Raw genomic sequence first — 25995 nt, 5'->3', positions numbered from 1 at the left:
TAGATTGATCAAGTTGGCCACATGACGACGGGCGGCAGCCGCCGCACTCGGTCCGTACTACAATCGACAAATGAAAGAAGACATTTGTAAGCTGAAAACTCTGACAGAATTACTACTTATTTCAGTTTTTCTCTAATCTTAGAGCCCTGGCAATTGCCCACTGTCCGGCCGTTCGCAGAGCCAACAATGTACAATCGTGAACGAAGACAGGAAGCGATGTCGGAATGGTTCTGTTATACGTTTGTACACACTAGTTTAGAAGGAGACTTTTGACTTCCGTTAGCGTGAGAACTGTCGTTTGCTAGATAAAGAAAGTTGGATGAAAAACACGGAAAAATATTTGATTATATACAGCCGTATGTCTGCAATAAGAAACTTACACTTTCTTATTTGCCCGTAAATAACGTCTCAACTTTTCCAGGTGAAGTTCGAAAACACGTCTAAACCGTTGATGATGGTAGTGATCACTTTTATGACCTGCCATCATTTTCCGGTGATGTGGAAATTATTAGTATCTGTCTCACAGGCAGTTGTTGTGGAGATGAATTAGATAGGATAGTTAAATGATTGCTTTTCATTATTTGGTGATCAAACACTCCCGAACCATTCACAGGCACCGCAACGCGAGTCCAAAGGAAAGCACGTTAATTTAAAGGTAAAGGGCACGTTAATCTTAGGTAAAAGGTCAACTAATAATTAGTTGACCTTTTACCTAAGATGCCCTAAAATTCGAAATTCCAAACGATGATCGTTACTTTCGCGAGCTCAGCCCGCCTACGTGCATCGCTCGGGTTTTATTTGATCCTATTTTTACTAAAAAGGTAACTTCTTTTGAAAAATATATCGGTATGTTGTGCGCGGGTATTCAGATCCGAACATGAGACTTATGGCTTATAATACCAGCTTCCCTTCAAGCTCAGTCATCGTCAAGGAAACGCAAGTCAAACTGTGAGTTATTAGTAAAACTGTCTCCAAGTTAAGCCTTAGTTCTCTAACAATGAGTGAAATGTCATGGAAAATCAGCTGTCCCCAAAAACCCACATTGTAGAAATTATATTTACAACGCTTGCCTGTGTCATATTTATGACACACTCTCACGCGCCAATGCTAGCAGAGATGAGTATGCATGAACAATCAGCTAGTTTAAAGATTTAGATATTAAGCTAAGCAGGATTCCAGCTTTGTGTGCGACGAACCCATCAGATGAAGGCTAGCGTAGAAGATCACAATACGTTCTGGCGGCGGCGGCGGCGGCGGCGGCGGCGATCTCCCATTTGTATGGGACCTTTACGCGTTGCATTCATTTTTGGTCAGCCACAGAACCGCCATTGCTTCTGCTGATGTCCAACTATTTAAATTATCCACTGCCATTCATTCAACACTATCCAACAGCAGCATCTAAGAATTCGTTAAGTTTTCTCTAAACGCTCTAGTCCAATTGACAAACAGATCCAGTAATCAATCAGTGTTCAGCTTCCCGCTCAGCCTTGCCACAACTCACGGTCAGTCAATAGCCTCAGAATAGACAGAAGTGTTGTTAGCGATATAGTCTACTAGTTTTACTCTACTACTTGGGCGACCTCGTCGTGGCTAGACGAATCATCTTTGCATATCTATAACCCGTCTAATGGCACGCGTAAAAGCAGGTGAAGTTGAACACCCATGTGAGAAGATGAGCTAGCTAGGAGGGGAACTGCTACGTTGGCTCCTGCCACACACTGAGCCTATGCAGCAACAGAGCATCGTTTCAGGCCCAGGACCGACGGACGTAGACGTCGTTGCGTTGTTCTGTCGTCTGTCTGCACCACGCCAGCAAGGGAAATAGCAGTGTTTTGCCAACTGTGCCGGCGACGTGTCGGTAACCGCTTTTCATCGCTTACACAGCGGGCCGCATTTCGTTCCGATGACAAAGTGTCGAAAGGCCATCAGCGAAATGTCACTGAAGACTGAATGCAATGTTAATTCGCCGCTGGCCTTCGGTCATCGAAAACAGATCGAATAGTGTGGGAGAACAGGGAGCTCAGCGGCACTGCAACGGCTGTGCTGGACGGATCACTGCAGAATCAATTGGGTGTCGAGAGTCAGTGGGGTGACCGCAGTCGAAAGAGTAAAGCGAGCTGATAATGAAGAACGGTCATCACTGCCGCCTCATCGCTGAAAGCGCTGCTCTAATTTATGGAGACGGGCTACTATTACCGCGCTACCCGACTCATAGTTTTGTCCCCACCCACCTTTCGTTTCTGGGAACACTGTGTTATTTGCATGGAATTCAATTGTTGGCAGGGTTTGAGTCTCTGCAAATGAGCCAATAAGTGAACGAAGACACTATTAGGCTTATTTCAAGTGCTTAGTAGAATAGACCGGTCCAAATGCTAGGTCGAGCTTTGTGCAGCATTTTTCAGTGCTGACGTCAGCTGTTTGTAAACAAACAGAACTGACAATAGAGCGTTTGAAGAATTCTGCCGCGTCGTAAATCTTTCGGGCCCAAATGTTAACATATATAACGGCCAAGTGCCTAACGCAAGACGTGTCCATAATGAACCTAGATGCGCTGTCTAAGCTAAAAACAAACTATACTAAAACTTGTTTTTCGTCATACGTAGCAAACATTTTTTAGGGAAGCGAACACTTCTAAGCGTAAGAGATTTTAGGTATGTATTAGGGCCAGAATGTGTACTTTTCGGTTGTTTAAAAACGTTAAATTATGCACTGACGCAAACTTACTAAAACTTTAACATTCACGACGATCGTGAGAGACGATGGTTAGGGACAAAATGATGGAAAGTCCAGCCTAAAGCACGTTCAACAATCGTTAGTGCTGGCAAAACAATTCCGGACTATTGTGTATATACAACGAGACTTACTGGCTCAGCCGCTGGTCCTGGCAATATACATAGTAAACAGGTACAAGCGCTGTCTAAACCCGCGAACTCCAGCAAATCTTTCGTATTCGTGCCGAAGACGGGGCGTATATGGCTATGAGCATGACCAGGATTACGCTGAGATCATTCACGAATTTCTAATGTTTACAGTTTAGCATCTGGGATAGTACTTCACTTCTGACAAAAGTAATACACGGCCACTGATTTCTGAGATCGCATAAACCCTGCCAACGTAACAGTTCAGTTCTGAATAAGTGACCAGCTTATTTAATATTTATTCAGCTAATTAATTCAAAGAGTTAGACGACACCTAGCTATATCGATCGAGCGGAGATCAATCCAAATAAAGAACGCAAGCCCGACGATTGAGCTTATTAGCCTTGCCACTTTTCGATAAGCAAATCGATGGTTTTAGTTTATAATAATTTATTCAGTTATCGGGCTAATATGAGGTAAAACTGCCAGCCAGAAGGTAGCAATTAGATGGGAGAAGAATTTATTTCATCGCCTTAAGCAGCTTTGAAAATCGTAGCGGCTCTAGCATCGATTAGCAGACGCCGTAAAAGGGTAAATGTAAACAAAAGCAAAAAAACAATTATCAATATTTGTTTTCCGCGCAATTTTCTACAGTTTCAACATTCGTGCGTCGATAGATCAGCACGAGGATAGAGAAACGCTAACATTTTGATTTGCATGCATCCCGAAAAAAATTGTAGGGCGAGTAATTGCCGGCACGATAAGCGGTTGCTACTCGGCATTGTGCCAGAGTAAACCCGTATGCCATATTTTGGAGCGTCATAGTTTTTCAGTTGGCGATTCCGTCTACTATCAGTCCCATTTTGTTATACTAAGAGGTAATCAGTCTGCATTGTACATCATTATGCAATAATGCCAACCGTATGAATGCGGTGAACTTGAGTTGTATTGTTTGCAGAGGTCCGTGTTGCTACCGACTATCAGTGACATTGTCAGCAATATAGTTTTAAGCTAACAAAGGGTGCCGCCTTCAGAGTAAGTGGTTACAGCCTAACAGACTCACTCGTCTCCAGCTCACTTCGTCCTTTGGCCATAGATCATCGTAAGAGCAGCAGCAGCAGCAGCAGCAACCATAAGATTTAGGATCTGTGCAGTTGATTGCAGCAGTGTCTACTCCATTGATCGGAACGGTCAGAATGAAAAATGCCATCGTATACACTTAGGGTCATACTTACAATAGCTTGTTAGCCCGGTACTGTTAGTGACAACGGTAGCCTCTAACTGAGCAAAGAATTTCAACCTTGGCTACAACCTAGTCTTTAGACATTTTTTGATCGCGTTAAAAACCCGCACTAATACATCGGGCTTTATACAATAAATGAACAGTTCTTTTACCACCTTAAGAGGAGTAAAAAAATAACGGGACTACTCACGAGTCGCTTTTAAAAAAGACATGTTTCGCAGAACGACTTCCGGATTGATTTTTTGGTGCGCTCTCCTTTATCGCACATTCTATGATTAAACATGTTTTCAGGGTTATGTTATACGAAGAAGATAACTTTGCGTTTTATCGGAACCTTGGAAGGATATGTTCCTTAGACCAGCAATGATATCTCGGCGTAGGACCAATCCAAAGAAACACCCTCTTTTAGGCAGCTCGTAATTGCAATGATAGTGAAAAATGTACAAACAAAATGCAAACCTAACCCAGAATGTCGCGATTTCAATGCGATTAAAACAACGGTACAATGTGCTGTGATTTCTGCATAATCTCGTTTGCTATAATTAATTTCACTTTTATGTTTTTCTACAATTATTAAACATTACAATGTTTGTTACATCTAAAGTAGCGGAACTGCTTCTGAATGAGGTGCTTAGCAAAATCTGAGGCTGTGGCATCGGCTGACGAAAATCTACCTGAACCCTGCCGATTTTTCGGATACGCCACATCTCACCGAGGTCCGTGACCTGCAACGATTGATTATATACCTGCAACACACAGTCGCAATTGTTCATTCATTCATATTCGCCCGAGATATTTCTGAATGAAATAGTAGTGCATCATAGTCTATACTCGAATTATGACGAGAGACTCGCCACCCAAATTGAGCGGCTGGAGCCCACACCGCCTGCGTAACTTACTGTAGCGTTGATCGATGTGGTGGAAGCTCAAGATGCTAGGTGAGAGCATGTCCTGACAACATAGTGACTCCTCAAAAAACCTCTTCCTGCCAGGCGTGGCCAAGGCGAGTTCGGTCGCTCCGAAGTTTAGATGTCGTTATTGGCTATCTTGTCAATTGAGAGCACCGCAATACTTATACCATAGTACTCTCGCCTATAAAACGATCAAGCTATTATCAGCCGTAGTTCATACTCAAGTAAGTTAGTCCCTCAGACCATCGTCCTATCCGGATCCCATGTGAGAGCTCGTTCTGATTGACGTTACTGCGATAACGCCGGTTGGCCACTCAGCATGAGTGATCCGTGTGACTTCAGAACCGGCAGCGTTGCTCGGCCCTCAATGCCTGCAGCACAACAGCATTAACCGAATGAATAAAGACCAAGAGAGTTGAACAAGTACCGCTGTAGCCAAAGGTGAGAGAGGGGCCTATGAAGTCAACTCTCTGGCTTAAGGAGGAACAGAGGAAGATCCGGATCAGGCTGCGGTGCCCGCTCTCCGCTTCTCGCTCCAAGAAATGATTAATGATCGTCAGATGACGGAGATCTCGTCGGGTGTTGCTAACCTCTGTAGTTCGTACGGCGGCTACGAGAACTGCGACAATCGGAAGACGACTGCGACGTTCTTGCGCGCTCTTTTTTCGAGAGCTTCACCTCCCACGGATGCGCCAGGTCCATCGGTCAATTCTAGCTGGTGGTAGTTCAACCAAAAGCAGCTTCATGTGTATGTACATTTATATATGAAACAAGGCCTGAACTACAAGCAGCAGTTTGCTGGCCGATTCAGTGGAAGTCATAGACAATTTTTGTAATTTAATACTAAAATGTCCAGTGTTAGTCTACACAGTAAACGGCTTTATTGGGGTAGAACTTTACTTACTAGCCCGTACTGGGCTACTAATCCGTTTGCACAGGTCCTCCAAAACTAGTATCTCGACTTCCTGAAGCTAACTTTTAAATATTATCATTCTTAGTTTGGCCCGTAGTATACACCGCTACCCGATTTTCTTACCCGATAAATGATGAGAACATAAACCGTAAAATCTCATATAAATCGCACAAAAGCCTGGGCCTTACGTACAACTTTGTAATGTTTTATTTATTTAAAAAGGTTCTGCTTTTGCTTTTAACATTTATAATGCCATAATCATACCTATCATTGCAGTTATTATCGTGTCAACAGGACATAAATATATTAAAAAGCACATGGGACATTATCAAACGCGTAATAATAACAACAATAATAATAATAAAAAACCGATTATAAAAAAAATAATAGAAATATTTTGGAACCCACTCAATCAAGCCACACGAAAATTATTGACCCTATCGTGGATTCCGTTTTTCGTTACCGTATACGCGTTAGCAACCTAAATATAATCCCAAGGCTGGCCCACAGATACAGAAATAATATATTTGTTATGGCAAAGATCCGTAATTCGGTAATCAAATAAAATTCAGAAATAATATTAACACTATTACACAAATCGTGCGCTTGCCTCAACAGCAATATAAGGAGATCAGTAGCACTAAATTAACATCCATTTTGATGGGTCCTAAAAGTCAGAGTCTATCCCTGCAATAGCGTAGTGGATAACGTGCTTGTCCTCTAAACTTGAAGACAGGTTTTAGATTTAAATCCGTAAAATCGCTTCATTCTAAGAGTTAATCTTCTGAAGCAATACCTAACCAATCAAGCATTAGATATGAGACACGGAGCGCGTTTTTTCTTTTAAAAGTTATCAGCTGTCCAGTTCTGCGACACTAAAGCTAGAAATAACTACGGAAAATCCTATGTATCCCTGAAATCGCAACTTACTCTACTCCCTACATTCACCAGACTCACAAATGATAATCCGATACATTACAATGCAGGTATAGTATCATCAGTAAAGAAGAAGACTTACTTCCGTATCCGCTAGTCCAAGCTGACTTATTTTTATGGCTACCACTTAGAATGCCCCTAGTTGCATAGACGTATCATTTATGCGTATTGCACACGTAATAGAAAAACGATGGCAAATTATTCCGTTGTTTTATTATTATTGTTGGCTACGTTGTACATTTTAGGTGAAATCATTGTCAAAGTTCTAAAGGAAATGTTTTGTTTGAGTTTTGCCTTATGACTAGTATTCGTTACATTTATATAAAGATATTTATTTTAATAATTTTGTGTTGTAATATCTATAAACAGGCGGCCACTATGTACTAACCGCCGCACCATAGCTGATGTATGGGTATTCTCTTGACATATATGGTTCAGTGCTCAATCATATTACGAGAAAAAAGGCGTAATAAGATATCAGACAAAGATCCTCTATGCGAGAAAGAGTTGGGCTTTATATGTAACCTACCTGGTAACTATAAAATTCTCAATATTTTTTGCTACTTGTTTTCATACATTGTATAAATAACTAGTGTATTACAAAACTTCATGTTCGTCTGTTTATAGCGCGAAAGAAAGTTACTTAGAAGAGCGTTCTCACCCAGTAGCCTTTAGGATTCGATTAGATTAGGTTTTTTATTCATGATTTTTTTTCAGGCAATCGATTTAGTAGTTTCTAGGAAATGAATTAGAAAATGATTGGCTTCGCATATCGCTTCGTTCCAGAGAAGCCTAAGTAACTTTTCTCGAATCTGCATTCATTTTCAAGAGGCTTCTCCAAGAAAGCGTTGCGCGCGGCCAAATCTAGAATTTTATACTACTTAAAAAACCAGTTGTCTATGGATGAGTTCAACTTACCGAGTAACTGCAGTAACTGTATAATATGTCCTAACATGAATTTGGTTTTCGCCACAGGATTACATCTCAGTCCCTCAAGGAAACGCGCGCTCACCAAAATTAACTTGTGTTTACCAAAATTAAATATAAATGAGTGCTTAACTAGAAGACAAGACTTTTTATGCGAATACTAAAATTGGTTGAAACGCCTTAGTAAAGCGTTTGCTCTAAATATTTTCAGTTTTTTTTTTTTATAAGCCTTTAATATCTACAAAGTGATCTCGACAATCTTCCGATAAGCGTCCGCTAAGCAAAATTCTAATTTTTTTCCAGCTACGTCCAATTGATAACCTTCATGAGGATGCACAATATTCAAACCTAACAGATATGCACGTAAAACGTTATTTTAGAAATAGACAATAAATAAATTATTTTAAGTCAGACTAAACAATCAAGTAATTTTGCTACACTAACCCTGCTGTTTTGATATAGTAAGAAAAGTTAACTATTCACAAAGTGGTGTGTCAACTCGGAAGTGTTTTCCTTCGCAGGCTTTTCCTACTTGATAAATATATTATTCAAGGCTCCTGAAATTGCGACGTCTAAAAAAGTAAAAATTATGCAATCCATTTTTAAGTTGCCTATTGTACGGACAGACAATTCGGACCATTACACGGATTTTCAATAGGTTGTCGTTAAGTGACCGACTAGCCGGAAAAGAAGCACCCAAATCCGTTCACGTTTTATATTGAGACTTCGAATCGTTAATCGTTTATTAGACAACCCAAGCAGATCTCGGCAAAGATCAATAGAAACCTACATCAATAGAGTGCAAAGGAACCGGCTTGAGGCATTGTATTCCGCCGCTGACCCTTCGAGTGAGCAATGAATCTACTCCCGTTATGTAATATACCCTTCACAAGTGTCCAAAAGTTTGTGGGCAAACGTGGTCATTTCTCTATTTATGACTACATCGGCGTCTGGTTCACTGCTACCTATATTTTGTGTCTGTTTCGGGAGAGGCATGCAAATTCCCTTGCCATGCAAAACAGAAAAATGCCGAAATTCGTTTTTGCGTTCTGGAGGATTTGTTAATACGGACTGAGTTGTTTCTTAGACGCTAAACAACAACACTGTTTCTCCTCCATTGCACTCCAGTAATAGTTTCCCACAGAACTGCAATATTGTTCAGAGTAATCGCACCATTACTGTACCATCCTCAGCTCACTGGATCTCAGTTTCGCAAAAAATTACTCGTTGATGTACGTGTGCTGTTAGGTAACTTCGTCAACCTCCTGCACATATTTGGGCATAATTGTACTTCGCTTTTTAAACTCACTCGTGTTCTTTTTGTTTAAAACAGAAAAAATAACACAACTTTTTAAAAAAGAATTCGTCCGAACTAAATACATAATTGCCTTTATTAATATTTGTATATAGTAGCTATATGAACAAGGTAGTATCTATGGATCGCCACAGTTTTTACGTATAATCATTTGATAACTATATTATTTAATTGTTTGAATCTCTCGTTCATGCTAATTTAATGATGAATGTCGTTCCTCCGTCGTGCCATAACGCTGTTACCTTACACGGCTGGAACAGGTTGAATAAAGGTAAGACCAATAAAGATGATCACAAGAGATACTCATTGTTAAAATCTTGTCGTAACCGAAATAACTGCATGCAGTAGCAAAGATTTTTGTAAACCATCAAGTTTCACAATGGACATCTATTGAAATTTGATTAAAAATATTAATATGAACCTAGCAAGTATTCGTGTCCCTACTCTATTTGGCTTTTCTATTAACGAAACTTAATGCCATTGATGAAGAAAGGCACCCCAAATAAAACCGGTTGACCAAAGCACATCCTTGCGTAGACAAGTATCCAGTATATCATACGTATAAATGACTACAATACATGCTATACATTTACAATAAAACACTATTAAATATGTAACAATTCATTTAATATATTCGACTTACAAAATTAGCGCCGACCATAATTGCTTCAACAATGCCAGCCATGAAATAGGCACAATTGAGGCTTGAAAGGTCTTTCGGCATTGAGATGAAACGATTCACCAGTGGTTCCCCGTCCACGATATAATACGTTCTAAGCATCGGAGACCAAACAGGACGCATAAACCAGTTGAGTTAATTATTGCATTCACGTAGAGTAATAAGATATGCTTAATTTATTGATTGACCTTTATTCTGATAGCAAATGTAGAAAGTGAGATCTACTAACGTATAAAGCGTATTTGTTATGAAATGGATATTTTAGAACTAGATTTGTATACTTCGTCGACGCGGTGATTTGGACGGCGTTGGCTAACCCGGTTACAAAAAGTCTATACCTCACGGCTGCACGAAGAAAACGTAACGCATAATAAATAATGATCCTTTCGTCCCCTTCCAAGTAACCGGAGCTATATATGTTACGCACAAATATCTATACTACTACGATAACAACGCATGCGTTAGTTTATAGACTGACATTCTACTTGCCTCCAAAAAATATAACAATCACCTTATTTAAAAAATACTCACTTATCGTCTCCATTAGCCTGTTCCAGTTTGTCAGCCTCCTTTCCAAATAGGTTTTTCCAGATGGTACTCTTTATCATAATTAGCATCTGTATGAGTTTCGTCTCACGTTTAAAGTTTTTGTCGCGAACAGCCTGAATAATTCCAAGTCAAGAACAGTGTTATATTACAGAGGGTCGTATAGTGCCGAGGACTTCAATTGGTGGATTTTGGGTTTATAACAGTATTTTATCACAATATAAGTGGCTTATATGGTAATAAAAACGGTATCGTACAAAGTAACTTACGATTGTCTATGTCTCAAATTACCTGTACATCCATGACGCGCTGACCAATATGCTGGCCTAGATCGGCGAGTTTAGCCTGAATTTCGCTGACAGAAGAGGCTCGATTTTGACAGTATTGTACGACTTCAGAAAATAGCAAGCCATAGAGAGATATATGTATCTGCAATAAGATAATTGTACTCGATAAAAGGCCATTTTATCTGGTAACGCTAAGAATGGGTTTGTTGGTTTGCGATAAGATGGAAATTATGATACTAGTGTTCAGTGCATACGTTGCTAGAATTTTTCCATCGCCACAATAAGCGCATCCGATATATTCTTTAAAATTTCCCACTAGGTTTCTTGAATTATTCGTTGTACGATTCGGCCTAGTCAGAAGATCCAACGAGCTATATAAGCATATATGAAGCAACTACAACTAATTCCTAATTTAGAAGATTTTTTACATTATTTAAGGATAAATAGTACAGAATCAGGTCCTAGATATTTACGTCGCTTCGAGGCTTGATGAGAGGCTTGTCAACGTTGGACACTTTATTTTTAGAGGACGATATGATGTTCATATTGACTATTCTTTTTCACGAGGTTTTATCGATACATTATTAACTTTAATCAGTACTGAACCCTGCTGATTTCCTACAAGCCGTACAGAACGGGCAATTTTGCATTGCTGAACAATGTCATTGTGCGAAAATACGTTCTATTTCGGCCTAAAATTCGAATGCAAGCATATGGCACTTGATGATGGAATGCACACTTCCTTTTATTTTTAAGGACACTTCTTTCTTGTCAGGGTAATTCTCTCTTTGCTGCTGTTTAATATTTGACACTTCGCTATCGGTCACTAACAATCCATCAGGTAAACAAAATAAAATAGCAGACGACGCGAAGGAGCGGGTCAGCTAATAGCGATACGTTCACGAATGATCTCAAGAGCGTTTTGGTTTGTTTTGTGGCGCTTGTGGCGAGGCAGGACACATGCTGCACGTGGTACGATGTGGCTGTTTGTTTGTTGAATGAGACAAATTGTTTTTCCGCACTATTTCGAATACGGCATCCAGGCATGTCAGGATTTCAAGTACAAATTTTAGATTTTTCAATGAAATAAGACGGCATAAATCAAGTTCAAGCCACATGCAGTTATTTTGTATTTAAATTTAATCTGTAAGTCTGAGAAGAACAATTTAAACTGTTGCCACATACGAAGTGACGTGTAGCAATTGTTACCTTTACAGTTTATTAATGGAGGTTGTATAAAGTCAGTATACCGTCGTCTTAGTCGTAGATAATAACTGCAGATTTGTATCAGTGCTTTCGATATATCTTCAAACTAATTTTGGTGATTGTATGATTGTGTCAATAGGTTTGACTAAAGATAACGGGCACGAGCGGTGTTTAATATTTGTTTGTATAAGGGATACGTTGAAGTTTCTTATATTTTTTCGGTAGTAGTGGCCTAATTTCCACAATAACAAGAGTTAAGCTCAACACGAGGATATGGGACGGCGTAACAGAGATAAGGAAAAGGATGAGGATGCTCCGCCAACTGAGTGGAACCGGCCTGGACCCAATCCAGCAAACCAAATGGTTAAAAATATCTCGGAGATTCGCAACAAGGCCAAGCGCCGGGAAATATATTTAAAGCTTAAAAAGCAAAAAAATAAGGTAAGAGGCGCCATGGCGGAGGAAAACTTCGATTCAATTTGAATTTAAATACATGTCTGTCATTAACGAAAAGAAAAAAACACCCGCCAAAAACCAAAAAATAATGGACGATAGTAGCAATGTTGACTAGTGATAGTGAATAACTATAACCCTGTGCTAATATGTTAAATACATGATTACATGGACCTACATGGATCATTTTCATAGTTTAGGTCTTACGCACTTTTTGTCAGACTCAGCCAGGATATAATAAGTTTAAAAATGATGTATTGCTATCACATCTTCGTGCTTGTACGAAATAAGGCTGAAACCCCGTGCACAACGGAAGCCTGCTGTAAAACACATTCAATTCGCTGAAGCATTTGTACCCTCCGTACATTTCGCAAAAAATTCAGTTATCGTGATTAGCTTTTCATATAACAGCACCCAGTTCTTTTTTGACACACTTGATTTCTATAGCTATACAATGAACATTCCTGTCTGGTTAATTACCCACCTGACTCTTGTTCCACTGGGGTCATTGAATAACTGAATTCTGTTTTATTTCTTCATACGTTTTTCTACTAATATTACTATTCTACCGCTACTATTTGAACGTTTTGTTGTCAATACTATGGTATCGGGGACCAGAATGACATCAGCTTTTTGCAGGTAGTTGATTTTAACCGTGGTCCCACTTCAACGATAAAGACTTTATTACATTACGTGCCTTTGGCGAAGTAAGAAAAAGATTAGGCCGAATACAATAAGTCTTTCTGACATAATGTAACAACATCAGTTCTTTTAACTTACAAAATTCATACTCGCAGTTAAGACCTGTCACTTTTGCGCAATCAGGCCAAACTATGAACAGCCGACACCTTGTCTAACAATTTTAGTACCTTACAATTATTTTCAAATCTGGTTGAAATGAGGGTACATATAAATGACAACAAAATGAATGCGAATGGAGTTTGCGCCAGTTGCCTCGCTAGTCGTGTATTATATTATATTAAAAGTAATAGAGAATTGCCTGCTTCAACGCTAGCGGAAAACATTTTTCTTTCTCATGACATTATTTTTCTATAAAGCATGAGCACATGTAGACTTTAGATCTGTAACAAAAGATGTCCCGCAACAACTCGACCATTTTGAACTATTAGCGGCCAATTACATTTCATAGCTCTAAGCATGTGTCGACCATCACATTTATAGTGTTGGATGCTTGTTAATGATCTCCCCGATACAAAAAAAGTAGGTATCCAGCGCACTTTTGTTTGCTCTCGCGATGGAGCTTCTCAACCACGCTTTTATCTTAACACTCATATGATAATCGTAATCATTCAAGTGATGAATTGAATAGTTAGCAACCTTTTTGTTTTGCAAATTTCAGGAGCAGCGCGAGGCTCGTCAGCGGAGAGTGAAGGAAGCGAAAGCTCTCGGTGAAAACGTAAGCAATATGGCAATTCCGCTTCGATTTTAGTTTTCGTTCGAAGAAAATACGATTGCAATGATCTGATGCAAATCCCTTCCGACTTATCTAGAAGTATCCTAGAAAAGCCTAGAGAGCTCAAGACTTCGGCTAAAAAACCTGAGATAAGTTAATTACCGTAACAAAAAAAAGAGACAATTAGTATAAAAATGAATTATTAGAGCCATATTTTACCACGCCCTACAATGTTCACTATCTTTATTAAAGTTATTAAGCTGTAACAATTAAGTTGGCTGGTCGTGACATGTTTTGTTTCCATTTTTTTTTGCATATATATATATATATATATATAGAAAAGTAGGTGAATATATATATGGCTTTGCTTATTTTTGTTGTTATTTACGGTTTTTCGTGCATACGACATCGTAAGTCCATTGCATGCCTTGCTTTTTGTTCATTCACACGCCTCAACAGCACAGCGCTAACATTTGAATAGCAATTAGCTTTGATATAAAAAGCAGAACGAATTAATAATATTTTACTGCTCATCTGCTCGTTAAACGTCTACATAACAGACATGTACTTAGATATCACCACCTATGATACTTTGATCAAGAAGTATATATTTAAAGCATCTGCCTGTAGCCAAAAGTAAGTAAAGTTTTCAATCGAATCAACTGGTTAGCTTGCTCTAAGGGTAAGCAATAAGTGGAACTTAAAGTTGAGCATGGACTTCACACGGTTATCCACACCTTTCACTGCCATGATCTATTGGTAAACCGTTCGGATTGTACTACAGACGGTTACAGATTTCTGTGCGTACCTCCGTCTTTCGGTATCACTTTTGTATTGTATCATCTTTAATCATTAGTCGGATTCGGGTACTTGCCTCGGAGCGTTTTCAACGTTATGGAAGAAAACATTTTGGAAGTTGCGTAGAGCATTTTCTACTCGTTTCTGCATGTCGGCGTCAGAACACCTTAAAGCAACTACATAATTTCGCTCTTGACTTAACTGGCGACTGTCTGAAGCAAGAAGTTCTGGGCGAGTAGAACCTTTTCTAAAGAACAAAATCTGGTTCATAGGGTTGTCTCCTTCTTTGCCCATGTGGATATTAATCTCAAGAAGGCTTACGTCCTGAGGTCGCAGACTATAATTTGGTAGACTAGCGAGGAACTCGCGTTTTACCTGTTCGCCAAAGCTTAACTTCCCAATGTAACGGTACATATGAATATTCGTCGAACGTTCGAGCATTGCGCGATAAATCTCGGAATGCTTTCGGAGTTCCACTTTAATTGCTGGGTCGCTCAACTCTATAAACTTCATTAAGGCTGGTCCCGTTGGCTGTTCACAGGCTATGGCGTGAGTTGTTGCCCAGGCATCGAGTTTGCCACCTCGTTCCAATTCAAGGAGAGCTTGTATCAACATTTCATCCATAATTTTCACTTTGTGATGTTGGTAGGCCCTTTTATGCAGTTTGAAACGGTTTTCAAATGCCTGTTGTATTATGTCGTAGCACTTGTCACGAAAGCACACATGCAAACTTCCCTCGTATTCAAGTACTTCGAGATTTCGCAGTACATGCTGGTACTCAAAGTCAATTTTAATACCAAGATTTTGCGCGTCACGCATAAAATAGTCCCATTTGTCAACGTCCATTTTGGAATCTGGATTATTTACGATCTGGTAGAGGAAACGGCGCGTTGTTTTATTCGGAACTTCGCCTAAAATTAAGTTTTCAATCATGTAAACATCCGACTCATTAATTTCGTTTGGAAAACGCTCGAGAATCCGGTTGCGCCTTAATAGATGCCGAAAGATGTGTACCGACGTTTTTTCGTGGTGCCACTGAATATCCTTGTTCCCGTAAACCTGTTCGCCAGCTGTCTTGTAAAATTTCTCCCATAAATGTGAGAATGGCCCATGACCAAGGTCATGACATAGACCGGCAAGTGTAATACAACGGATTTCCCGCTCGGAAACATTCAACTCAGGTTGGCGGCGGGCGATTTCCGAGATAAAGAGCTTGCTTAGGTGAGCCGTTCCCAAGCAATGTTCGAATCGGGAATGGGTCGCTGTAGGGTAGACATGGTCGGTTACACCAACTTGACCGATCCACCGAAGTCGTTGAAACTCGAGTGAATCAATGATCGCCACCGCCAGCTGAGAGAACGTCATAGCGCCATGAACGGAACAATTGATAGTTTTCTCCTGTAATGAACACAGGGTAGAACTTCCAGTTAGATTTTACCACATTTTGTTATACTACAAAAAACAAACCGATTCAGGGCCAGGGACCAATCGAAATGTGAATTTCACGGGATTAGAAAACCAACGCAATCTCCTAGAAGAAAAGCGAAAGATGTTCAGCTGTCAACCGGATGTAACGGACGGCACGTAAGCATTTGTTTCTTACTTTTTATAAAAACACTATTGCACTTACAGTCGTGGCTTGATTGACCATGATCAATAGGCGAAATCAATAGCGCAGCAGATTTTTATGAATGCACCTAATACGTTGGAGCAATGTTTTGCTGTCAAAATTAAAAGTACTCTTGGGATTTTTGAATAAACTTCGTTTTCGTTTTCCAAACCCATCCTGTAATAGTAGAGGATTTAGTGAGAAAAAATTCTGATATTTTTATGCCTCTCCCAAGCTTTGCTGCTCTTTTCCAAATAACTATTGAATTATATCCCTTGCCATTATAAGGTATCAAAGTAGATTCACTTGCAGAAGAGGGTAAGAAAAATGGCGAGTGTAAACAATACCCTTATTTCCTTTTAGGAATGTGAGAAAGTGACGTTTATAGCCATATCCACAGTTTTTTTTTTCTGTCCATCCATTCGTACATCGGGCGAGCACTCTTACCTTCACTATATCTGTTAACGGAAACTGAAGCAACCCTGTTTGATGGCATGCATAAAACACTGATATATATTATCGGTGCCCCTTTATTACTTTAATGTAGTATCAAAAACATTCGGTAATAATAAGTTTGAAGTGACCATTGAAAAACCTAATTACTTCGTAAAAGATGCTCAGCGAAATCATTGGCTTCTCAGTAATGGACACATTTCGATGCCGCTATGGCTTCCATTAACATCTGATGGTCATTGAGGTTAGATATACGATTTGTCAGACAGACTAATTTGTAAACATTACCACAAAGCGTTAGCTGTAGCAGCGTTCCAACTGTTTATTCCTAGCTATTCAGAATAGCAATGATATGCTGGGTATAGGAATTAAAGCCGAATCGACTAGCAAAATTATAAACAAAACGATTAGATTACTTATTAAGCCCATAAGATTCGAATCAAAGGCGTTTATGCTCGAATTTTCAGCCGTTGCCTCCGACTTGCACCACCGGCGTTCGAAGCTGGCATTTTTCGCTATCAGTTGAGCCAACCTCAGTGCGTATTAGATCACCTTGGCTAGTGCACACGCGCAAATCCATCGGAACGCGCTGTAAGGTTTGCTTTGAAGTAATATGGGAGTCAGTTCCACGGATATGAAGGTGACTAGGGCTCAATGGGTGAAAATTTCATAGCGGCAGATGAAGACTTCAGCTGTAAAGTGTGGCCGCACAACATGCTCTTAACAATACTAAACATTAGTAGATTGCTATGACGTTTCCTTTATTCAGTGACACAAATCAGGGTTCGAGTACACATAAGGGCGGGTTGCACTGAGCGCAATCAGTCTTCTCTAACAGAACCTATAGTCACCTATGGTCACCTCTAGTGGAATAGTCAATTGTAAAAATCTTAGTTGAAAGACTATAAAGACAAAAATTGCAACCTGGCCTGGCTTTCTTCCTGACGGCTCAGTGTACGATTAAGTAGCCATATAACGTACTACGGTTGTTCTCGTTACACAACGTCTGTGGGTTATTTGAGATAGACAGTATTCATAAAACAACGTCTTCGCCTAGAACCATTACGTAAATACTGTCAATTTCATAATACATACAGTTCTTAGTAAACTCGGATTCTGACAAATAGAAGAGGAAGAAGAGGACCAAAAGCTGGTACAGTTACTTATGTCCTTAGAGTAAAAGGTATTCAACAATTGTTTGTGTAAGGCACCTGTTTTTTTCCACGGCTATAGAACTTTAGGTGGTAGCGCGCTTCGTGACAATTTATGTCACAACCGAAGCAAAAAATCCATTTTTGGCTATACTGTCATTCTCATTCATACTTAGTGGTATTGTTGTGGTCCCGCAATAGCGGCAACAAGCAAAATGCGGTCCTTCTAGCTGTTGCTAATGGTTGTTAATCCGCTGAAGTAGTTATGGTTTCAAATAATATCTTACGCAAGCACCTCTTTCTTGTTGTATCTATCTGATAAACCGCTTGTGTCCATATATTTATGAGATCAACGCACACGTTAACAAAATGGAAATCTATTGCCCTAAGAGGAATACGTATATTTGTAAAGAAATAGACGTGGTAGCGTAGTCTTTCGAAATTTAACCTCGTACGATCTCACTTACTCGGCGTTAAGTTCGAACTGTCAAATGCTTGTGTTTGATAACATTTACATGAATTAATGAACATAATACTTTCTACATGAACGATGCACTTTGATAACTAGAAATGTGTTGAACTGCCAACGGTCTCAAATAACAATAAGAACGAACATATCTTCAGTAACTTAGTTGCTACTGGCCCTCGTTTCATGGCCACACTATCCAATTGGTTGGAGCTGTACCGTATATAAAATAGTCGATCATAAGAGTAACAGACTAAACTATTTTCCACGTTTATATCGCTAATTCATAAGAAGAGAATCTTTCAATAAGCCCTTGTTGAGCGGGACCGCCGACTCCAGAGCTGTACACAAGGGCCAGGAATTTGCACTGGTCGTCCAATTCTCACTCGACTGGTAACTACAACACACGCTGACACAGATTCACTAGTATTTAGAAATGTACATGTGGGCGTAGCAACTATAGCTACCTCGGAACAAGAAGGTACAATGCATAGATCTTACCATCAGAGCTATTTCCGGTGTTACAAAGGCTGGTTGTTTCCACTTTGGAACACTATTACACTCCACCGTCCCTTCGATGATACTGTACGGTTATTCTTTGAGCACCCTTAGCCGGTACGGTACATAGCCTAATACGGGCTTCTTTCTCTTACTCAAGGTAGCAGTGGGCCTCGGCTACTACGGTGCCGCTGATGTTGCCGGCGTCATTATAATGGCGGAGCTGTGACAATTGGTCTATTGGTAGGGCTTATTAATCGGCGGTAGTAATCTTAGCAGTAGGAGCAACAAATTTTGTTGTCTAGTGCGTTCGGAAGTGAGCTGCCTATCAGTGTCGTTGGCGTTGTGTCAGTTCTTGTAGAGCTACGGCGTTTTGGTTGCGACAGTCCAATCGTAATAGTGCACACACAGGAAGAAAATTTCACAAAAGAGGGCGACGAGGCAGGGTCAAAATATGAAGGATCAAGCAAAGAAGCTTCCCGACTGTATTCCAATCGGATCTGTTCATTTCGCGCACAGAAGAGTTATTCAATCTACGCTGACACGCCGCTGCTGTGACCGCTCTTGCCACCTTAGTGGACAAAAAGAGGGAAAGGGAAGGCTTAGGTGAAAGCGATAAACGAGTCACAACAGCGTTTAGGCGCGAAAACCTCGACTGTTCGTGTTTTCTAAAGATTCGAACCTTCGTATTGGAGGGGGCCAATCGATTTCATAAAGGAATGTTGAGGTACGCATTTCCGCGAATGATTATGGCATTGTATATCATCATGTAGAAAAGGAATGGTATGGTTTATTTTTGACAATGTACATATTTAGCTCATATGGTTTAAAATATATCATATAATAAATCTTGAATTGGAAGATTTTTGCCTAAGGAACTACCAGAACGTTCTTGAATATTAGATGTGATACGAGAGTGTATCATACATTTGCCGAGAGCTCGAGTGTCGGTAAAGTGTAACAGAACCCTGTTCATGACTACGTCGTATTTAAGCGGTCGAATGATCGCAGAACACAGTTTTCGTCCCAAATGCTGTTCAGTAACCTCGGCCACACTGGGTACGCGCGCTAGCAACAGTTGAATGAATCAACGTTTGGCAAACGAATACGTGTAACGTCATATTACACACAGATTCTTACGTAAGACGTTTTTTTTTAGCTGGGCCCAAAGTGGGTCTCCTAAAGTTGCTTTATAAAAAAATTGTTTCCAGTACTAAGATTTATCATTTTATTTACATCCTTAAGCCTGTCTTGCAGTGAAGACCAACTCGTTACCCAGCATACAACATTCAATCAGATCTTTCCAAAACTTTTCCTTTTAAGTTTCCAAATGAATGGAAATTAAAATGGTACAGTTCAAAGATGGACCAAAGCCACTCTTTTTGCTTTACCATGTAGGTGAACAGATTCCTACGCCTGATTGTTATTGTATACAAGTAGGTACACTCTAGCTGTTCAAGACTGTGAGCAGCTCTGTCTTCAAAGCGGTCATTAATTTAAAGGAAGAGTAATCTAAAGTGTGCTTTTAGATCGGTATAGAAAAAACTCTTGCATGATTAGAGAGAAAGATGTTTACATGCCGAAATAATTACACAGTCAAACTGTATTGAGCGTTTGAGCCACTATGCTATACTTGTAAGCGGAGAAGGCCTCGAACATGATTTGAAAGCTCCCCGTTTTATCGTAACCAGCTTATATCTTATAATCGCATATCTTGATTCACGCAAAATTTAGACTGCGAGCAAAGCTTTCTGGATACAACATATACATACACCGTTTAAATAATTATGCGTTTTATTCAAAAACTGCGGAAGGTTCTACATAAAATATGTAACTTTTTCCTCCGCCGCAGGTGTTTAAAATTATCATCCTTATGTCAATGTGTTGCGGATAACGCTGGGTCATTGATCTGTAAATTCACTTGAGGATTTTTAGTGTCATCGGCTTTCTGTTATAGACCATATATCTAAGGTGTATTTTAAAGTGCATTGGCATTACGTCTAGGGAACGGGAAGACATTCTATGGGATCTTTTTATGCAAGACATCTGTTTGAAATATCCTTGTCAATATATGCTCTTACGTCACAATAATTTGTAAATGCTCCATCCCTAAAAAAAATAGGTCCGCTGCGTGGTGAAATTGATTCTTGTAATAAACTCAAGTAATTGGGACCAATCACGCTCAAATCTTAAATTAAGAAAACCACTTTGTATATGGAACTTACCTTTCTTCACAGTCAAACGTTCCGAAAACTTCAGTACAACGCAGATATCATCACAGATTGAGGGTTTCAATTTTTTTTGCGATTAAATTCAAATAGAACTGCCCGTTTGTACAAAGACCACAAACGTGTTACGAAACCAAGTAATCGGTCTCGTAAAATCACTAGGTATAATGGTGTTCAATTAAAGATATCTTTGGCGTGACGCAACCACCCTCATTACCATCACGACTGAACACCTGCCAATTGAACATAATTTGTTTGCGCTGAGGGGCTAACCGTTTGAAGCAACGTTTGATGGTAAAACTGACGTTGATTTCGGGGCATTTAGAACTGTCGAAAGCAGACGTTGTGAATATACTTGAGGATGAATGTAATAACTATTCTATTAAGTTCATCGTTTGGCGGCAATGGATCAGTAAATCTCATATCTTTGTTGCTTTGTGAACTAATGGATTATGCTTGTTGTATGTATACCTCGAATGTCGTTATTCTAGTCAGAGTAACGACTTATACACAAGGAAAGGAAAGCAAGTGTGGAAACCACCAAGACTTTTCGGAATAGAACCTTTGTACCTGAACGAAACAACGAGAAGGTTCATACCTACATTGACACCAAACCCCTAGCTGTGTTTTTAGTTAGAAGCGAATAATGTGATATTATATTTAATACGCATTCAGCATAGCCAGTCGTAAGTCAGCCCTCCTGGAACAGGCAATATTATCACTGGATTGTATAAATCCGCAAGGACTATTAGCGGATACGGGAAGTGGGAGAAAATGAAAATCAGCATTTAAAGTTTATTCCATTTCGTATATACGAGAATTGCATCCTATTTTTTTAGAATTCAAAATTCGATAGAACGGGTTCCGGCTTAGGGGGATTCGTCAGGTGTTACGTAACTAATTATGAAGACGTCCTAAGATGAATCCTGTAATGAAGACGTGTTGTAAAGCCGTTTTTCGAAAAATCTCATGGGAACGTGTAACGCCACTCCGGCACAATCTTTTGTACCCTTTTTTTGATACATAGAGTATAGGTCGAACACTAATCGCATATAAAAACATACGTAGGATGTTAGTGGACCGATACGATAATGATCTGCGATTATCCAATCTGCTTTACCCCGTCACATTTTTGTGCGAAAGATCTGTCCCATTTCAAATTATAGTGTTATATTGTAATTGATTTATCACGTTTTTAGGCTCCACCAAAGCAAATTCCGCGTACCCTAGAGAACACCCGAGAACCAGATGAGACTATGTTACAACCGGGCGATGAGGAAGTGAATCTTGACAACCTGACCGACGAATTTGCTTCGTACTTTGCAAGGGAGTATCTACCGAAGATTCTCATCACGACAGTGGACAAGCCTCGCGGCTCTACGATTAGATTCTGCAGGGAACTTGAACTCGTGCTTCCCAACGCAGAGTTTCATTACCGCAACTACGCGCACATCAAGAAAACAGTTCCGCAGGCTGTCGAGAAAGGATTTACAGATTTTCTAGGTACTTACCGTTTTGTTTCTTTTCTAAAGCCTAACGTTTATGACGGCTCATTTGTTTTAAACGTGACTCATGTATCTGAGTGTAAAATGAATACACTTGTTAAAAAAAAAGTATAAATTAAGTAAAGTTAAAGATTATTATTTAATTCTACGATTTTTGGATTAGGCTTACGACGTCGTAAATCGATTCTCTTTTATTACAAGGAATTAAAAAGGATAAAGGTAGGAATTAACTAGAACAGACATTACGAATATCAAGTTAAAATTTTCTTGAGTTATGGCTTTTGTAAACAGAGCACTATAATTTTTATACTACGATCGCATAATAAAAACTGATACATTAATCTATTTTACATACATATATTTTACAATATGATTGACGCTAATAGAAATATTAAATATTTTAATGTACTGTTACGTAATATCAGATACGTCGATGTGTTATTATGGCTTATGCTTATAGAAGAATTGCTTATGAAATAACTGAGTGAGAATTATTTCGAGTTTTTCGTTCGGTGCTGCCTCAGCTAGGCATTGCTTCGGATGGCTGGTTCCTTCCGAAACAAAACGGAACATGTCTATACCTAACTTGAAACCCGTATATTCCTAACTTCATAAAGCCAGCTTGTTACCACTGCATCGTTCTGGTGATTATCGTGCTATCCTGAGCCAATTACTTCATTCCTTACTACTGCTCCCCGTTATCTAAATCCTTATTGTTTTCCTATGCTCAGTCATTAACGAGCATCGTGGAGCACCCAGTGGCCTGTTGGTGATCCATCTGCCAGACGGTCCGACGGCATACTACAAGCTAAGTTCGGTGAAACACATGAAACAGATAAAGAAGGCCGCGCAGTTTACTCCACACAGGCCGGAAGTGCTGCTAAATAATTTCGGCACTAGACTAGGTCACACTGTATCTCGGATGTTGGCGGCTTTATTTCATTACAATCCCGAATTTCATGGACGACGCATTATAACGTTTCATAATCAACGAGATTTCATTTTCTTCAGGTAAGCATAGTAGATAGTAACAATGGGATAGGTGCTATTTGCAGTATCGTATGACTCAGTAAATAACTTCATTTTTCAGTGGCGCAATACTAATTCTCATTGCGCCCCTTCCGGTAACATTAATTTAATTTATATAAGGTTTATTTTTAAGGAACTGGCATCTATCGAAATACATTATTAAATGTATTGGAATTCATATTTGAAATACGGAGAAGCGGATGAAGAGTCGCGAAATATTGGGCGATTTTAACAGATGACGGAACTTACCCGACACGTATAGTTATTTCATATGTAAAATAAAGAAAGAAAGAATATAAGGTGTAGTAAGGGCAACTCGCAGTGGATCAGTTTAACCTATAATATATATACACATATATACATTCTATGATATCAAATTATCAAAACAAAATAGTATACCTTATTATCGGCAAACTCCATTTAGAGGGGGTCTCTATCGGCGTGATTAAGTGACATCTGGATCTGTTACAATCTCCTTTTATGTGAGCTTTTTTTTATTGCTGGCATTTAACTATGTGCAAAGAATTAAAACGTGTTCTTCCAGTTATAACTTATAACCACAGATAACTAATCTTTTACGATTGATGTGGTCGCGTTGAACATAAACTAACGTCGGCTTACCCGTGTTGTTCTTTATGGTACTTTGCCATTTTAGACACCATCGTTATGAATTTGATTCTAATGGACAGAGGTGCCGCCTTCAGGAGATAGGCCCGCGATTCACCCTTAAGTTGCAAAGCCTTCAAAAGGGTACGTTCGACTCGAAATACGGGGAATACGAGTGGATTCTCAAACGACATGAAATGGAAACATCGAGAAGACGATTTTTCCTCTAAGTGCGCCGCTACCCGACATCTAATTTTTGAAATAAATCGCAGCCTTTACCATAAAATATGATTTCGTTGAAAGCGCTTGAGTGGAGGACTGTTCATTACTTGTGTTTGTGGGATACATTTGCTAGACGAAAGACTGATTGACCTACGCAAGCAGATCGTACGAGATATTACAAATTAACATGCTGTAGTCAAACGTATGAAAAGAAATTATAATAAAGTGCCCGTGGATCCCACACTTAGATGTGCCTGTAACGATTTGTTTGTGTTTTTAATGCACTGATCGATTTGGGAGGAAGCAACTTGGGCCATCGAAAAGTCCGGCGAAGTGTTATTGCTAAATCTTGTATTTATAAAGTACAGAGTAGGCCAAAGACATTATTGAGAGGAAAGGAAATCCCGACATCCTTTTTAGTTTTTTGGTATAACTTTCAATCGTTGCATGACTAATAGCGACTATGAAAAAAATATGTAACGAGTCAATAACCATGTTTGAGCTATAGCAAACACCAACAGTAGCTTAGAAAAATAATTTACTTTAATAGAAAAATGATGGATTTTGCTGAGAAACTGAGATTAGAAAAGGTCAAAAAGGTGGTCGTTGTGTCATCCGTCCCATACAATTTTTTTAAAATCTATAGATTACATAGAAAAAAAAAAACTTAGAAAACTATTTATTGTTTCAGTTCCTTAACCGATCATGGGACTCCTTGTCTACTATGCACTAAGAATATTTTTTCGAAAATATGTTTTGAGTTAGTTTATAGTAGCTGTTTTGCTGCGCAATCGAATAACTTCGAATAAACTTTCAATAAGACTTTAGTCTTACTTAAAGTTTTACGTTTGGATGTGTTACGAATTTTTACGGATCACCCAGAAAAAAAGTCTATCTTCGCCTGGTCGGACGTTAATTTAAACATCTATAGTATGATGTTTATATATATATATATATATATATATATATATATATATATCTAAATAATTAATGCGAAAAGAAATGCATTATTCGAAAGCTCTGAAGTGCCAGCGTCTTACGAATAATGAAAAGATAGATATCGAAATGATGGCTAGTTAAGATCTCTTTGAAATGGCTAAACGTTAAAAGACCTTATAATAGTTTTCTCTTATCAACTTACTTGTTTTGCGTTGCTACAATGGCTGGCTAAAGTGCGCCGAGTACAAAGTGAGATAGTGTCTACTATCGTCATAAGGGAAGTCAAGCTTCTTTCTCTAATACTAATAACCATCATCATACCACCTGGCTTATAACCTCGAAATGAAAATGTTTCGTAGCTCTATTGTATGTATAGTAAATGCACGACTTGCATTTGCACATGTAAATGTATGATGATATTGCCAACTGCGCTTCGAATACCGTTCTTATGAATCGGCTTTTTTTACGGACCCGTGCCTGTCTTGGGTTAATCGGTTTAGTTAATTTAATTTGCTGATATTACATACAGCTTAATATTAGGTTTAATATATAACCAATCCGTTACATATCCCGTTGCAGATGTCCCGCTTACCTAAGCTGGGCAGATACTTTATCAGCCTCTTCTAATATGAATGAATTTAATGAAAAGTTGACACCTGGCCTTTTCAATTACGATTAACTAAAAATTCGTTTAAAAAGCCCATTGTCCGGGATTGATATAATTTTTAATTCTTTTATGTGGAAATATCCATTTTAGATATAAAGCCGTATACGGCGTTTTTATTCAATTCGTCGAAATCTAT

The 25995-nt window shown here is 39.2% G+C and overlaps 2 protein-coding genes across 11 annotated transcripts; one reads left to right on the top strand and one right to left on the bottom strand.

Moving 5' to 3' along the window:
- Window positions 1–9161: 9161 nt before the first annotated feature.
- Window positions 9162–21352, bottom strand: Trs31 (trafficking protein particle complex subunit 31). Of its 4 annotated transcripts, XM_022845723.2 has the most exons (5): window positions 11089–11425; window positions 10620–10757; window positions 10314–10444; window positions 9747–9876; window positions 9162–9354 (listed from the first exon to the last, which is right to left on the bottom strand). In XM_022845723.2, the coding sequence occupies exons 1-5, from the start codon at window positions 11158–11160 to the stop codon at window positions 9292–9294; spliced, it is 534 nt and encodes a 177-aa protein (XP_022701458.1). In that variant the 5' UTR covers window positions 11161–11425; the 3' UTR covers window positions 9162–9291. The 4 variants fall into 4 exon arrangements, with proteins under 4 accessions (XP_022701458.1, XP_022701457.1, XP_022701456.1 ...); XM_022845722.2 differs by lacking the exons at window positions 9162–9354; window positions 9747–9876; window positions 11089–11425 and adding exons at window positions 14563–15884; window positions 20889–21352; XM_022845721.2 differs by lacking the exons at window positions 9162–9354; window positions 9747–9876; window positions 11089–11425 and adding exons at window positions 14563–15884; window positions 18667–19205.
- LOC111267459 (ribosome production factor 1) lies at window positions 11497–24516 on the top strand. 7 transcript variants are annotated; one of them, XM_022845729.2, is made up of 6 exons: window positions 11497–11587; window positions 12047–12262; window positions 13635–13691; window positions 22091–22394; window positions 23128–23407; window positions 24081–24516. In XM_022845729.2, the coding sequence occupies exons 2-6, from the start codon at window positions 12095–12097 to the stop codon at window positions 24259–24261; spliced, it is 990 nt and encodes a 329-aa protein (XP_022701464.1). In that variant the 5' UTR covers window positions 11497–11587; window positions 12047–12094; the 3' UTR covers window positions 24262–24516. The 7 variants fall into 7 exon arrangements, with proteins under 7 accessions (XP_022701464.1, XP_022701462.1, XP_022701465.1 ...); XM_022845727.2 differs by having other exon boundaries at window positions 11537–11658; XM_022845730.2 differs by having other exon boundaries at window positions 11555–11658; window positions 12050–12262.
- The last annotated feature ends 1479 nt before the right edge of the window (window positions 24517–25995 follow it).

This window comes from Varroa jacobsoni, unplaced genomic scaffold, assembly GCF_002532875.2.
Source record: "Varroa jacobsoni isolate VJ856 unplaced genomic scaffold, vjacob_1.0 scaffold_1191, whole genome shotgun sequence".
NCBI lineage: Eukaryota > Metazoa > Arthropoda > Arachnida > Mesostigmata > Varroidae > Varroa > Varroa jacobsoni.
Note: the sequence above shows the minus strand (reverse complement) of the source record. Positions and strands in the feature narration are given on the sequence as shown.